Source organism: Azolla caroliniana, unplaced genomic scaffold (assembly GCF_043228905.1).
Source record: "Azolla caroliniana isolate FFs.n. ecotype wild unplaced genomic scaffold, voAzoCaro1.0.p SCAF_1, whole genome shotgun sequence".
Lineage (NCBI taxonomy): Eukaryota > Viridiplantae > Streptophyta > Polypodiopsida > Salviniales > Salviniaceae > Azolla > Azolla caroliniana.
Window position 1 is genome coordinate 31,341,822 of NW_028230436.1, and position 16,444 is coordinate 31,358,265.

Here is a 16,444-nt window from a genome sequence, read left to right on the forward strand (position 1 = left end):
CAAACCATGTTATCTATTCATAATATAAATATCACATGATACTCACCATAACAATTCACTAAATAGTTGAATATTTCTGTGACTATTGTTAAATGAATTCAAATGCTTCCTGTAGTGCGTCATTACATGGATTCAATGTCAAAACATCCGCAGAAAATGCAAGCAGACTTGTCCTAAAAAATATCTGCAATGTCAGGTCAATGCTTTCTAATTGCCCTTGATGCATTATAAATAAATAAATATATTACCTAATTCTTCCTGTGAATGCACATGCATAGCTCAAGTGTTGCTACAGACAGGTGTGTGTGTGTGTGCATGTTTATATTTTTTGATGATCCCCATATCTTAATAGATTGATCATCGAAACTGGTCTGGTTGCTTGGGTTTGCTTTGGACAACCGCCTCTATCCTCTCGATCACATCCGGGGTTAACATTGGGATCACATCAAGGGACTTCATATTCTCTATTATCTGTTTAGATCCCAATACATAATCTGTTAGTAACTTGGTGGACCTGATATCTATATACATATATAGTGCATGTGCATTTGTATTTTAAATGTATGCATAATTTACTGTCATACTTCTGGGGTTAACATTGGGATCACTTGAGGAACTTCATATCCTTTATTATCTGTTTAGACTCCCACAATACATAATCCAGGAGTAACTTAACAGACCTGATATCTATCTACACATATCGTGCATGAGCATTTGTAATTTAAATGTCTGCATAATTTACTGTAATACTTCTGGGGTTAGCATTGGGGTCACTCGGGGAACTTCATATCCTTTATTATCTGTTTAGACTCCAATACATAATCCATGAGTAACTTGACAGACCTGATATCTATCTACACATATAGTACATATGCCTTTGTATTTTAGATGAATACATATTTTATAGTACAGACACTACATGCGTAAAAAATTCGAATACTGTATAGAAGCATACAAGAGTATATCGCTCTGTGTGTATATGTATATGTTAGAAAGACAAGAGCAGTCCTACAAAAAATTTACCTGAGATTCTTTGGTGGCTCCAGTGATAACCGTACTAACATTGGGGTTGGAGGCGCACCACGCAAGAACTAGCTGGGGCAATGGAACACAGAGTTCTGCCGCTATAAGTTTCAAACCGTGCACTTTCTTGAGGACGTCATCCACTAAAGACCTACTTGCCAGACTCTTTTGAGTATTTTAACACGTATAAAAAAGGATCAATCACCTTGATTTTGCTCACCAATGACACTTCAAAATTGGAAAACAAATATAATGTGCAAGGAATGGGAAAGAAACATTAAATGCTACCTTGTAGTTCTCTAAAGCAAATCGGCTGTCTGGAGGGATATTGTCCTTTGAGTATTTCCCCGTCAAGACACCAGATGCAAGGGGACTCCAAGTGGTTAGTCCAATGCCATACTTCTTATAAAGAGGTGCAAACTCTACTTCCACCTGCACTATGTATAAAATGATTGAATAACACATAAACAAGTATAGATATATATTGTAGGTATATAGGCAGAGACTTAATTAATATCAATCTAATAGAAAACAAATTAAATACCGTGACCTACAATGGTTTAAAGACAGAAATGGAAACGTAATTGCACAGCCTACATCATTCAAGACTCATGAGAACATAGAAAACATAAGTTCTAAGTTAACGAGGTTTAACATATGAAAGGCCAGTATCATTTTGTATCACAAATTACCTTGATCTACCAAGCAGCACTACATTAACTAAGGTTAACATATAAAATATCATTTTGTATCACAGATTACTTTGATCTACAAAGCATCGCTATAAATAAAATGCATATATACATATGCACATCAGACCCCACACACGGACTTCATCCAAGAAGAAACAAGAAACCCAGATGCCCAGAAATCAATTAGTGAGGCAAAGAAACCCAATGCATAGCTAAGGTTAAGTTAAGATAAGATAAGAATAAACGAAATAACCACCAACCTTATCCCGCGCAAAAAGGTTGTATTCGGGTTGCTCTGCTGAGGGGCCAACAAGACCGAGCCGATTTGCAACCTCCCAAGCTTCGGTGATTTGGGCAGCATTCCATTCACTAGTACCCCAATAGAATGCCCAACCACGATTAATAACATAATTCATTGCACGAACAGTCTCTTCAATAGGGGTACTAGCATCAGGTCGATGGCAGAAAACAATGTCAACATATTCCATATCAAGTCTCTTAAGAGAAGCCCTGAGACCTTCTATAATATGCTTACGAGATAATCCTTTATCGTTGGGTCCAGGGCCACCCCAAAATACCTTTGTTGACATGACTATATCTGATCGCTTCCAACCTAACTCTTTTATGGCTTGGCCCATTACCTCTTCTGCCCGGCCGTTTGCATACACTTCTGCATTGTCAAAGAAGTTGACACCGAACTCGCGGCATCGAGCCAAGAGGATTTTTGCCTCTTTTACATCGACCTGGTTTCCAAAGCTCACCCATGCTCCGTAGGAAAGGAGGCTTACCTTGAGCCCGGTATGCCCTAGGTTCCGATATGGCATGGATGATGACAATGAGCCGTTTCTTGAAGCCATTGAATCAAGAAAAAAGAAAAAAGATGATTAGGTGACTGCAAACAATGTGACGACGATGATGAAGAAAGGCCTCGAGCAGAGAAGACGACGATGCTGAAAATGACAAAGATCGAAAGCTTTGTTTCTTCTGTCTACCGTCTTTTGTGACTATGGTAATGAGAAAGTAAAACGAGAAAGAAGTAAATAAGACGAAAGGAGGTTAAGAAGTGAAGAAAGAAAGGGCACTATTTCTGACGAAGAAGATGGGTTATATTCTCCTCTGGAGCAGGACGAGAAAGGACTCTGTTTTCCTATAAAGAAGAAGAAGAAGAAGAAGAAGGAGGAGAGGAACAGAGGGGTCTGTTTCTTGTCTATGAAGAAGAAAGGAAGAAAGGGTACACTGTTGTTCTCTTGTCTGTCTGTCTGTCTGTCTGTCTCTGTCTGTCTATGTGACTGTCTATGAGAGAGAGAGAGAGAGAGAGAGAGAGAGAGAGAGAGAGGAAGAAGAAGAAGAGGAAGTAAAGGCTTATTAAGCTTGAGCTAAAGCTGCTAATTTTTTTGTGTTTCTATTTTGTTTTGTTTTGGTTTGAAGGGGCCCTTTCCTTAGACGACACCAATTTGCATTCTATTGAAAAATCAAAGCTTCTGGACTCATTTTCCACTACGTGTGTATGTGCCACGTGTTTTCCCTTCACATACATACAATACTCCTCCAAGTGATTGATTTAGGAATGAGAAGGGCCGGCCATTTGGCCGCCCGGCCACTAGCACGCCCGCCCGCCCGCCTCTAAACCCTAGGATTGAGACTCCCGCCCAACGAGAAGCTTAGCAACTGCCAAAATCCATGCCTCCCCCCCTCCTTGCAAATATTGACATATTTTGTCCATGTGGCCCCAAGCTCATTGATCACAAAAAAAAATAATCTTTGGCCATGAAACCCGGAATTTCATGTAAGATGTGCCCACAATTAAAACCCTATAGGTCGCAATAAAGGTAGCATCCGCAACTTGTTGCTTACCAAACAGGGCGGCTGTCTCTCATTGAATGAAACCTACACAAGCCTAGTCGATACTAGCAAGAGTTACTTTTGTCAACTAGCCATCTATGCATTTGCATTATGTGAATTCATTTGGTGGTTTTTATTTATTATTGTTTAACTTGGGTGACACACTGTTAGACATATTATTCACGTTGAGTTTGTCATCAGTAGCTACTAACAAGTTGATATTATACAGGTTTTGGGATGGTATGGACTTTTAGGACAATGTTTAGACTTATTACACTAATGCTACTCGATTTTGTAGTTGATGACTTGTTTGAGATTGTTAATACCATCACATGGGTATGTGGGCACTCACACACAACCCCCCGCCACCTTTTGAAGTGGGAGAAGGAATCAAACACCCTTTAACTTTACTTGCTAAAGAGCCAACCTGGCAAAAGGCGCTCCACGACTAAATGGAAATTGTTTATGTCAAGTGTTCCGGTATTCGATAAAAAGGTGCCATTGAGCAACACCACTATCTCACATGCTAGTGCCCGAAATCCAAATTGGTTTTGTTCATTTGTCAATGCTTGTGTTATTTTGGCATCACAAATAGTAAAGAAATGCATGGAGATAATTGATTGAGCAATGCCCCCACCCTACAAACTCCATCATTGAGAGTTTTGTATATCTGCATAGTAGTAATGCATTTAATGAACAATAACTCATGCTAGGGTCATCAAGCTAAAAAAGAGTTGGATTAAGTTTCACATAAAGGATAATTATTTACGCTTTTTTAATTCTACAATAAACAGTAATATAAGTGTGTAATACGTACGTAGATTTTTGTTTTTGTGCCCCGAGCGAGTTCAAGACTTCTTGTATGATTATGGAGCGAAATTGTAGCCACTCTAAAGAGCCAATATGATGACCTCAAGGGCGGAGCCGATGGAATCGAAAGACAACGAATAGCCTTCATCCAACAATGGTCGTCCTCTCCCTTTCTTGAGTCAGTGGGCATCCACATAAGATGGAACTATTGTGGCTCTAGAGGGATTTGTACATAATAGTCTCATTTGTAAAATTTTATAACTAATGGAAGGAGTTTTCTTTTCGGGAAAAAAAGAAGAAGACTTCTTGTATGATGAGATTGAACCATGATGGATTAAATATTTTTAATGGATACACATTTTTTTATCCAACACTAAATACTCCATATTTGAAACTTCATGCTCCTTAAGTCATTTTTTAGATGTTAAATGCCATAGGTTTACTTAATTTGTTGTACGCATAATTCATTCTTATTTACTTAATTTGTTGTACACATAGAAGTTCCATGAAATCATGGTGCATGAAATTATGTTGTTATTGATATATTGTGATGGAAAAATATGCATATCTTTGACTTGAAAACCAAAAGAAGTTTGACATGCCAACATACACGCTTCGTAATCAACCTCGAGTAAGCTCAAAGATATTTGGCCCTTGATGTTAGTGACTAGAATTTGACAACTAATGACCTTGCAAATATGTTTATGTGAAACCATATGCAAATAGAAAATCAAGGTCTACATAAACACCTTGAAACATGACTACTTCACTCCATAAAAGCGTACTGATTGTAATTCAATAAAAAGCATGGCCATTTTTTCCCTTACGTGTTTGATCATTTCTTCATAAAAAAATCAAATATGTTTCTAGATAAATTAAAATCTTGTGGTTAAGAAATGAATTTGTCAACAATGTTATCATGCACATATGATATAAGAAAAGGACACACATTAGAGGAATTCACGACCATTGACCATAACTTCCTCACTTGCATATTATATGCCCCACAACTCACGTAAGACCAGATAGAGTACACAAGAGGTAGGAGATGCCCCCACACCATTTACACAAAAAATGACATCCTCTTCACAATATTGTAAGAGAAAGTAAGCAATCCAAGCTACAGTTGAGATTCCTCGATTGCAACAACACAACCAAGTTGAATCATCTAGTGGAACTTGGGACATGTTAGAATAACCAACTTCAACTTCTCACTCTTTTATCTTTATTTACTATTTGTTAAATTCTTGATTGTTGTTGAAGCAAACAAGTTGTTTGTTTTGGTCTCATAAGTCACATTTGCTCTATAGCAATGTTAATATGAATCGTCTTCTTTTTTTGGGTACACATTAAAGCTAGTAAGTTTAGATGCAAATGCAACACTACTAAAACTAAGTGAATCAGTGATGGATTGTCTCATGATGGATGGGAAGGGTGTACAGTGTACAAAAATGCTGACCTAGGAAAATACAAGAACTTGGAAATTGCCACAAGAGCAATCCACATGTAAGGTAAAGGAAGATTTCTTGAGAAAAGTGATGTAATGATTTGAAAACTAGTCATGTATGTAATCATATGATACACGATGCTCCAAAAGAGCATGACATATAAAGCAAGGCATTTATGAATGCGCATCCATACATGCATGTCACATGGTCGCCATCACTCATCGACATTTGCTAACAAAGAATGTTGATATTCGCAACATGAGCCTAACTACAAGAGAATTCTCATGAAGAATGACAAGGATTACAATAAATCGAAAACATATACATATTGGTTGCTTCATTCAATCGATGAAGACATTGCATGCAACAACACAACCTTAGAGATGTGTGTTTTATAAACCTTCGTAGCTTTAGACGTCCATGTTAAGATCTTGAAAGAATTCTTAAACTTACCTAGCTTTAGGAGTCCATCTTAAGTGCTTGTCTTATTAAAATGATTAAAGCTTTAAATGCATAGAATGAAACCTCAGGGCCCACACCATTCAATCGATAAAGGCATTGCATGCAACAACACAACCTTAGTGACATGTGTTTTATAAACCGTGGTAGCTTTAGACGTCTATGTTAAGATCTTGGAAAAATTCTTAAACTTACTTTAACTTTAAAAGTCTATGTTAAGTGCTTGTCTTATTAAAATTATTAAAGCTTTAAATGCATAGAATAACATCCCACACCATTGGTAAATCGCAAGACTGCCGCGTTCGCGTCTTGATATATGTGTTTGCATTTATTATAAAATCCATTGGACAAGAAAATGGGTTTCCGAAGTTTATTTGCATACCATTACGTGGTTCTAAAAACCTTGGGAGAAGTACCCTTACAAGTTTCTAAAAAAAATGCATCTACACACTTAGACCCTTACAAGTCCTAAAAAATGGCTTGACCATTTTAGTTTCCACCCTAGAAGGCTTAGAAACAATATATGCTTTGTGCTAGTACCCTTACGAGTTTCTAAAATATCAATCATATATCGTAACCAACATGAGGCTCTAAAATATCAAATCTACACTAGAAACCTCACGACGTTCGAAAATATCAAAATATGCACCGTTAGAAGTTTATGAAGATGAAATGTCTGCACCCTTAGGAGGTTTTAAATGACTTTGAAATAGTACGTTGAGTTTCCAAAGTACTAGTACCATTTTTCATTTGGAGTTTCTAGAATATTAAAGTTTGAACTCTTGTTTATTTAATATAGAAAATACCATCAGGTCAAGCATGAACACTAAGTTTTGAGCTAGTTGTTAACATCTCATTCTTGCAAAATGCACTATTTCTTTCAATGTTGATTGCAATCGTAGACTGTAGTTGCTCTATTGCTCTCTACAACCTCAAGTAGTATACATGTTGAATACAATTTAGTTCGTTCTCTCTCTCTCTCTCTTAAGTACCTTACCCTAGTGGTAAGTTGTTAACACTACAAGCATTGTGTCGTGGGTTCGAAACCCAATCTCCTCACCTCTCTATTATATACTTCATTTACTCTTAATTCACTAAACGCCACTGTGGAATGTCGGGGTTGAACCCATGACCACTTGGTCTCCATTGGGCAACCTTACCAACTGAGCTACATCCATGTGGGCTCTCTCTCTCTCTTTCACGCACACACACACACATCAAGAGGATAAATGTAGGTTATTGAGACGACATACCCTCCCCAATGAGTAGCATGCATTGAGCTATGAGGAGGAACCTTTATCATGAAGGACTATTAGTTAACTAATCATCTACAAAGATAAAGGTGTATCTTGACAATAACATGCAATGCACAAGATGTATACATCACATGTTGCTATATCTCATGGGAGTATCTATCCAACCTATATGATAAAAAGGGGTATGTCAATTGGCATTTAAGTGAAGGCACGTGAGCTTATAAATGGCAAGGGTATTCTTGCCATCACTTAATTATGTGAGGATCCAACTCATAGACACTATAAGGAAGCATGAGGGGAAGGTTGCAGGAACATGATTTTTATGTAACCCTTAGTCTAATGAATGAAATTTGTGTGTGGTTATTATCTATCTAGTTATAGTTAGTTAGTAATTAGGAGAGAGAAAGGTAGGTTATAATGCCTAGACCATAGGCATTTAACTACAACAACCTGTTATTATCGACCTTGTTTTTGCCATTTCCCGTTAGAGTCACAATGAGCTTTGATAAGATCTTGTTGCTACAAGAAGTGGCATGGAATTGCATCTCACATCTATTTGGGAAAGCCTGAACTATCACCATATCTTCTGACAAAACCATCTCCCTCTTTTGGGAAAAGCTTAATAGTGAGTAATGGTGCAAATTGGGCATACTAAAATACATGAGTGGCCTATGTAATAATGAGTAAATAATATGTTTATCTATCATCATAGATGAAATTGTGATCACAAGATTACATCCAACAATTAGACATATCCGATAGTGAGTAAATAATATGTCTATCTATCATCATAGATGAAATTGTGATCACAAGATTACATCCAACAATTAGATATATCCGATAGTGAGAGAGTAGAGTAACGATGAACTGATGGAGTTTGTCTCTAGGGGAGTAATGCAAGGTAAAGAATAAATATGGATCTAGTAGTTCTCTCTATTAGGGTTTAGGGTTTTGAAGTACATAGTACAACATTTTCAACATGATCTACTAGTTCTATATGTTAGATTTTATGGTACTATTTAAATACCAATACATTGAATATGTCCTCATAAGCAATCAACACATGGAGATGATAAAATGCATTTGATTAGGGAATCTCATTTACCAAGATCACAAGCCAATGCTTACCCAATTTAAGAGCAGGTGTCACTTACGAGTACAATAGAGATGCCGAACATAAGAAAATAAATGAGTTGTAGAAAAATTTACAAGAGGATGCAATTTTCGTCTTTTGGATCACGAAAGGAAGCACATGAATTTCCCACACAATGATTGGTTTGACGACAAATGGAGGAAGACTTGTCCATATACAAACTCTCATGATGAACAAGCACATATATAAGGAAAAAGAGAATGAAATTTCTTATGCAATAAACCCATGAGACACATGAAAGGGGTTAACAGGAAGAAGGAAGAAAACACGTGTATATGGGCAAAGAGCATATTCTTAGACGCATGCAAACATTGTATGCTCAATTAACGACAAATCTAAAGGATGAAAACTTTATGTAAAACAGCAAGTTAACTTTTCAAGAAGCGAAGGCAATCCAATATTTTTTCTTGTTCTTATCTTTAATCGTAATCTAACATGCTTTCAAGATATTATAGCACATTTTGGTGTTTTTAATTTCCATTGTTTATTCCAGCAAACCTTTTATGTAGGAAATCATCCAAATTTGCATTCATTTTCAAGATTAAACAACATACCATTTTCCATTTTCAACAAAATTTTCGCATCAACCAAAATCTGGCAAAGAAAACACTTTTCTGCAAATTTAAAGCTACAACAAGCTTGGAAAGTAATTAGGGTTGAAAGGTGTGAAATGGTTCTTGACCACCATCGAGTCACAATCCCCCCTAAAGAATGTTTTCTTAATTATATTTTTGTCTGTTTTTTCGAACTTGTTGATTGGTTCCTAGTGATCCAAACTTTGCTTTCTTATTTTTCATGATCACTATTCCTCTTTTCAAACTTAGCCTGTGTTAATAGAATAAAAATGTTATTACTTTTCAACTTCTAAAACCAAATATAGCCTTAATCCTCCAAAGCCAAGAGTAGGTAAAAGCATGCCGCGAAGAGCCAGTCCAAGAGCGCACGCACCGGAAACACTACAGTGGATAAAAAGAAAAGCAAAGAGTATCGGTTGGACACTGCGATGGTTGATGAAACACGACAAAAAAAGCGCACGCACGGGAAACACTACAGTGGATAAAAAGAAAAGCAAAGAGTATCGGTTGGACACTGCGATGGTTGATGAAACACGACAAAAAAAGCGCACGCACCGGAAACACTACAGTGGATAAAAAGAAAAGCAAAGAGTATCGGTTGGACACTGCGATGGTTGATGAAACACGACAAAAAAAGCGCACGCACCGGAAACACTACAGTGGATAAAAAGAAAAGCAAAGAGTATCGGTTGGACACTGCGATGGTTGATGAAACACAACAAAAAAAGCGCACGCACCGGAAACACTACAGTGGATAAAAAGAAAAGCAAAGAGTATCGGTTGGATGCTGCGATGGTTGATGAAACACGACAAAAAAAGATGGTGAGACTGAGGAGATCGACCTGATACAGGATGCAAATTTGAAAAGCAGCAAAGAGGATTGTTTGAAGTCTGATGATGAAAGCAGCAGGCAGCATTGTCAGTGATGAAGATTATGATGACAGTTGCGAGAATGGGGGTAAAGATGTGTGGGGTAAACTGCTGGATGCAGGTGCTTTTCTGGACGAATCAGTATCTAAAGTTGACAATGATGTAAACAATGAGTTAGGTCCTAGCTCTAACATTGGCTGCCACAAATGGCAATCAAACCAGCTTACTTTCTGACGCTATCTTTCCTGTTGATAGGAAGACGCAAAACTATAGCCTATTCCATGTCGGGTTTGGTTGGGACTATTTCCAGAACATAGTTTTTTTTTAATTGTGTATGCCTTCCAAATTAGAAGTTCCAATATTTTATAATCATTTAAAAAGTAAATTCAAGAAATTCGTTAATAAAATTGCACGATCACCCTAGAACAGAAAGCACCACCAGCATATACCGTGCCAAGTATAACTAGATTTGTTTGAAATCATAATTTTCTAGTTCCCCAAAACTCAATGCCATTTTCTTACTTAGCAAACGAGTACATAGTACATACCAAGTACCTTCGGAGTACAATATCAAGGTTTGTTGAGCCCCAATCCCCATTAAAGCATATGACAAGTACTACTAGTATAGAAGGAGAAGAATTGTGTCGTCTCCAAACCACCTCTTACAAACTTTTCTAATCATATGTTGTTAGGTATCCACCAAAACACGTCACTTTTTTTTTGTCTCAACCAGAAGCTGATGCTATCTACTAGAAAAGCTCATCAAAAGCAACCAAGATGTTACACAGCTATACAAAAGGTCAGACACCAAATGCCATATTCTACAACACCTTGTTTGATTGGTCATTGACATGAACAATCTGGTAATCTCCTACCACATTGATTTTGACAAGGAGGTTAACTGTTCACATGAATGAGTTTCACTAAACACGAGTGTTCAGCTTTGCTTGCCATTTATCAGCACAGGAAATGGCATATGTTCGCATTTTCGGGGAAAGCTGCTGAAGAAGTGCATCTCTCAAATGAGTGGCAGCAGTCTCTCCTGCTCGTGTTGCGAGCTCAAGGAACACTAATGCGAGGCCCCCATCACTTTCCTGAGGTAAAAAAGAAAGAGGAAATAATAAAATTAGTTAAGCATTGAGTAAATGACAAAAGGTAAAACACCTAAAAACGTTTTGGATGTTGATCAGAACATCCTTATGTTTGGGTAAAATTTATAGAAGGGATGGTATGTCTGGCAGTTTCTACAAACTTAGGGTATTCTGATAAACATCCAAATAGTTAGTGGCGATTTAGTGCTTTGCCCAAAAAAATCACAGTTGCCATGTGATGGTCTGATTCCGAAGGTAGTACAAAAAGAAATATATACAACTGCTAAAGATATACACCAGAAGGTGTTGGTAGAATATCATCAACTTTTCAATGACTTCCTCTTTGAAACTTTTCAGATACCCGACCCTGTATTTGAAGGTGATGCTAGAGACTGATTATCAACTTTTTAATGAAATTCTCTTTGAGAATCTGCAGAAATGTTTTCTGAGAATGATCTTTCGTTGCTAAGTCAGACATATGCTCAAGAGAGACGCAGTAGAAAAAGCCAGAATTGTAATATGCTTTTTTATTTTGAGTAGGCTACTATTAGAAGCAATTGCGTTTATAAGAGACAGTATGTTGGTGGTAGTTACTGGAAGAGTTTTTCAAGATATTAGAGGCCAGTGTCATTAAGAAGCATAAAATATAAAGTCATCATACAAGCAAACAGTATACCATCTCATCCTAACTCATGTCGTGACTCGTGCAATCCAAGGTCAAATTTAAAAAATCTTAAGATATTTCAAATTTGTATATAAGAACTCAACCTTGACACGAGTTAGGTTTGTCATGGTGACAGGCTTAGTTTTCTGGTAAAACTAGGTTACTGTGATTATTACTAGCATAGAGAAGAAATAGAAAAATCCCAAAAGAAACAATCCTCTGTTACTATGAATGACATGATCGGATAATGAGATAAAAAATAGAAATAGATGTACAATCAATTGGCATTGGTGACATTGAGGGAGAAGCTTTGTAACCAAAGACCCCCATATACTATACTAGACTATAAAGGTTACATACAAGCTTCTCAATTTAAAAAGGGGTTTTATACAAAGAAAAAACTATAATCGCGACTCCTTAACTCTAGCACTCATGTGCATTTATTTTTCATCATGAACTCAAAACAATCGAGTTCGTAAACCCACTAAGCTTTGGGCCCATTGGTAGGACATTACATGTAAAACACATTCTAGAAGCTTTTAGGGATGTAAAAGCCTGAGAATTAAACATGGCATGAAAATTCATCATATGACACAGTTTCTTTGAAAACTTTGGCTTATGAACCAAAATCTATGCCAAGAGGGTTTATCTTTGTAAGTGTCTATAATGTATATTACTTTCAATCAAGTTTGCAATCAAGCAGTTTTCTCATACAATTATGTAATCAAGAACTTCAAGGTCATGGGATTTTTGTGGATCTCTTTGAAAGACCAATAAGTACAAAATTTAGAGTTTGGTGTTTTGAGACCCACACAAACAAGTATGGTTTTGTGTCTGTAATATGCATGGAATTTTTTCTCTGAATTGTTTACAAAATTAGATGATACCCAATGTACTAAGATGTGCATATAATGATCCGACATTAATAGGAAAAACATAAGCATTGGTGATATCTCTTTGAAAGAACAATCAGTATAGAGTCTAGGGTTTAGGGTGTTGAAGTGCCCACTAACAACATTTTGAGTATGATTTTGTGTTTGTAATATGCATGTGATTATTTCCCTCATTTATTAATGAAATCAGGCGAGACCCAATATACCAAAATGTGACTGTAATGATCTGACTAGAATAAGAAAAACATAGGGATTGGCTATGCATATGCCTCAGAAGACATGCAACAATCAGGGAGAAATAGAGCCAAATATAGGGAAAGAATGTGAAGTCCTTAAAAAAAGAGGATTGGCATTCTGATGTTTGCTTTTAGAGGAAGATTGTAACCATTTTATACTAACTTCAGACTAGATCAAATCAAGATATTAGTGTCCACAAAACAAATTGCATAAAAAAACAAAATCAAAACTACAATTCAATTCAGCACAAGTATTTGACAAAACTAACTACACTTCGTAAGCAACCAAAGCCTGCATGACATGGATCTTATTTCTATTAATTCAGGATTTCAGGATGTGGAAAACAATGTGGCCAATCAATTAATGATATAAACCCAAAAAATCTAAATTACAAAGAAAATGCTAAGATCAACATTCTATTTGAACACCATTCAGCTCATACTGGATCCAATCGCATAATACCTCATCCAATTCAAACTTTTATAAGGGAAGGGAAAGCTTGGCAAAGGATAAACCTTTCTTTTCACTTCCATAGACATTTGGCCTAAACAAACGAGGGAGGAAAAGTCATAAACACAATTTTGATTTTTCATACTCACAGCGAACAATGTTAGACCATGCTCAAACTGGGCTTTCCGGTGACCAGATAATGCAGCACGTTTCATCCACTTCCGTGCTTCTCTGAGATCTCCATTAATGCCCTCTCCTTTCCTATAGCATATGGCCAAATTATACATTGCTCTAGCACTTCCTCCTTCTGCAGCCCGTTGGTACCATCGTGCCTGTAAAACTAAGCTTTGGTAAAATGTTCCATTCTATAATCAAAGCTGAATGTTTACGTATTTCCTTTATCTAGCAATAACACATGCCTGCCCTTTTTCAATTACCTTGAATTGGAAAAATCTACTGCAATTATTTATCTTAAACATGGTTACATCGAAATGGATCATAATAACTCCTTCCAGGAAATATATCAAATGAAAAAATTATACATCAGCCTAAGCAAATATATACAAGTTAAAACATCCAAAAAAAAAGAATACTTACTGCTTTTATTGAGCTACATTCAACTCCCCTTCCCTGCTGCAAACAAAGCGCAAGGCTGTATTGCGCTCGGACATGGCCTGCGAAAGCTGCTCGTCGAAACCACATAACAGCTTCAGTTGGGTTAGCTGGATCTGTTCACATATAGCAAAAAAAAAAAAACAGATAAGTTAATGTCTCATCCAACAAATATCAGATAGATAAAAGTTCCAGCTAATAAAAATATCAAATAAATTAATGTTCCAAGCAATTTAAATACCAGATAAAATTAATATTCCAACCAATAAAGACCAGGAAGTGCACCTTGAAGATAAGCAAGACCAAGGTTGCACTGGCCGGCAGAATCCCCAAGCTCAGCCGCTTTTTTATACCAATAGACACCTTCTTGTCGCTTACCCTGCAAAGAAAAATTGGGATGAGCTTAAATGCCTTAAAATGTCAAGTTTCAATGTCTCTAGGTGATTAGTTAAGTCACTTCTAAGTAATGAATTTAGAGCTTCTATATGATGAGTGAGTTGAAATACTTCAATGTGACGACTTTAAATGTTTATAAGCAATGAGTTCTTTGAAATGCTTTGTTAGCAGTTTTATAAATGCTTATTAACCATAAAAAAAAAAAGTGCATATGGTCAAGCAGAAATTACCGTTTCCCAAAGGAGGAGACCTGCATCAACCATAGCAGCTGCACATCCACGTGTCGCACCTTTCAAGAAAGAATCGAGAGCCTTATCGAGGTTCCGAGATACCCCTGCCCGTCCATGTTTGAACTTCTTCCCCCAATGCACAAAAAGCATTGCTTCTCGCAATGGAGCAAGTGCAATACTCCACGACCGGCAAACCATGGTGGCTGCCCATAAGTTGGGCCACGAAAATGCACCCGAAATTCTCAACAGAATGTCATCAGGAAGCAAAGCAAAATTCACACCAAAACTAGGGTTCACTGGGGGTGAAGTTTCGACACGGTGTGATGAAGTGGACCCAAAGTCAGGGTTCTTGGGCAACAACACTTGATGTGATACGCCAAAATTAGGGTTACGACTTGTAGTCAGCAACATTTCATGTGATGATGAGGAGCCAAATTTAGGATTTTTCTGCGACAACACTTGATGTGATGTAGAGAAACCAAGATTAGGGTTTGCCGGCAACAAAGCCTGATGTGATGAAGAGGAACCAAAATTAGTGCTAGAGCTAGTAGGAAACAACGCTTGATGTGAAGAAGATGAACCAAAAGTAGGGTTAGGGTTAGTAGAGCACGAAACTTCATGTAAATTAGGGTTTCCATGTGACGAGGAGGATGAAGATGAAGGTCCATAAGCAGAAGGATTTGGATAAACAGTGGAATGTTTAATAAGATTAGAGTTTCTCGATTGGGATGTATGTGGGGACGACAGCAGAGACCTGATATGTCTACTAAAGTTCACACCGTGTTCTTCTGACCTGACCTTAGTTTCTCCGTGTCCTGAAGAAGAAGACGAGTGAAATTTTCTGTCTTTCCGGCCACGATTAGAAGCCCGACTTTTAACAAAATCTGTATTGAGAAGAGGATCATCTCTGTTATTGTTATTATGAGTACTATTACTAGTATTGCTGATCTGTTGCCAATCAACCTCCATGGCTTCTCTCCATCTACTAGCAGAAGAAGAAGAAGAAGAGGACGATGAAGAAGAGGAAGAAGAAGAAGCAGAGATGGTGGAGAAGGCGTGGCCCCCAGAGGCTCGAGGCCATGTGTTCTGTTCCATGGATAGGGTAATTAGAAACTAGGGAAACCATGGGAGGGGAAGGGACGGGCTTAGAAGGCATGGTGGATCGTATCCACGGCCATGGCAATGGCAATGGCAATGGCAATCGAAATGGCAGAAGGGCAGCTCAATCCATCCATCGAGATCGAGCAGACAGAGACAGAGAGAGATTGGGAGAAGGACTCTGTTCTTTGTGTGGGTTAGGTCTACCTCTCTCTCTCTCTCTCTCTCTCTCTCTCTCTCTCTCTGGCTGGGACTCTGTTTTTCTCTTTTGTTTTTGCTTTTGGTGCTTTCCGTGCCCTGTTTTTGTCATTTTCACCCCTCTCTCTGTCTCTCTCTTTGTCTCTCTCTGTTCTTCTACTTTCTTTCTACTCCTCTTCAACCCAATGCCATTGCCATTGCCATTGCCATGCTCTTCTTACACCTTACCTTCTTCTTCTTCTTCTTCTTCTTCTTCTTCTTCTTCTTCTTCATACCCATTATGCATCGCACCACCCCATCCATCCGTTGCTTTCCCGTGCATGCCTGTCATGGTATCATCACTTGCTTCTTTTTGTTTGTTGGCATGGGAGGAGGGAAAGGCACCAATATCAGTGCTCCAACTATTAGATTAGGGGTCACTAAGGCATCCGACAAATTGGGATAAAT

General features: G+C 37.6%; 2 protein-coding genes across 2 annotated transcripts; both read right to left on the reverse strand.

Annotated features, from left to right (window-relative positions):
• Positions 1-73: 73 nt before the first annotated feature.
• LOC147869723 (putative voltage-gated potassium channel subunit beta) lies at positions 74-2,625 on the reverse strand. The gene is made up of 4 exons (XM_087332560.1): positions 1,976-2,625; positions 1,312-1,455; positions 1,024-1,188; positions 74-471 (listed from the first exon to the last, which is right to left on the reverse strand). Exons 1-4 carry the CDS (start codon positions 2,570-2,572, stop codon positions 358-360), a joined length of 1,020 nt encoding a protein of 339 aa, XP_087188686.1. The 5' UTR covers positions 2,573-2,625; the 3' UTR covers positions 74-357.
• A 7,996-nt stretch (positions 2,626-10,621) lies between these two features.
• Positions 10,622-15,813, reverse strand: LOC147869724 (F-box protein At1g70590-like). The gene is made up of 5 exons (XM_087332459.1): positions 14,702-15,813; positions 14,361-14,454; positions 14,061-14,191; positions 13,613-13,795; positions 10,622-11,222 (listed from the first exon to the last, which is right to left on the reverse strand). Exons 1-5 carry the CDS (start codon positions 15,794-15,796, stop codon positions 11,052-11,054), a joined length of 1,674 nt encoding a protein of 557 aa, XP_087188585.1. The 5' UTR covers positions 15,797-15,813; the 3' UTR covers positions 10,622-11,051.
• Positions 15,814-16,444: the final 631 nt, after the last annotated feature.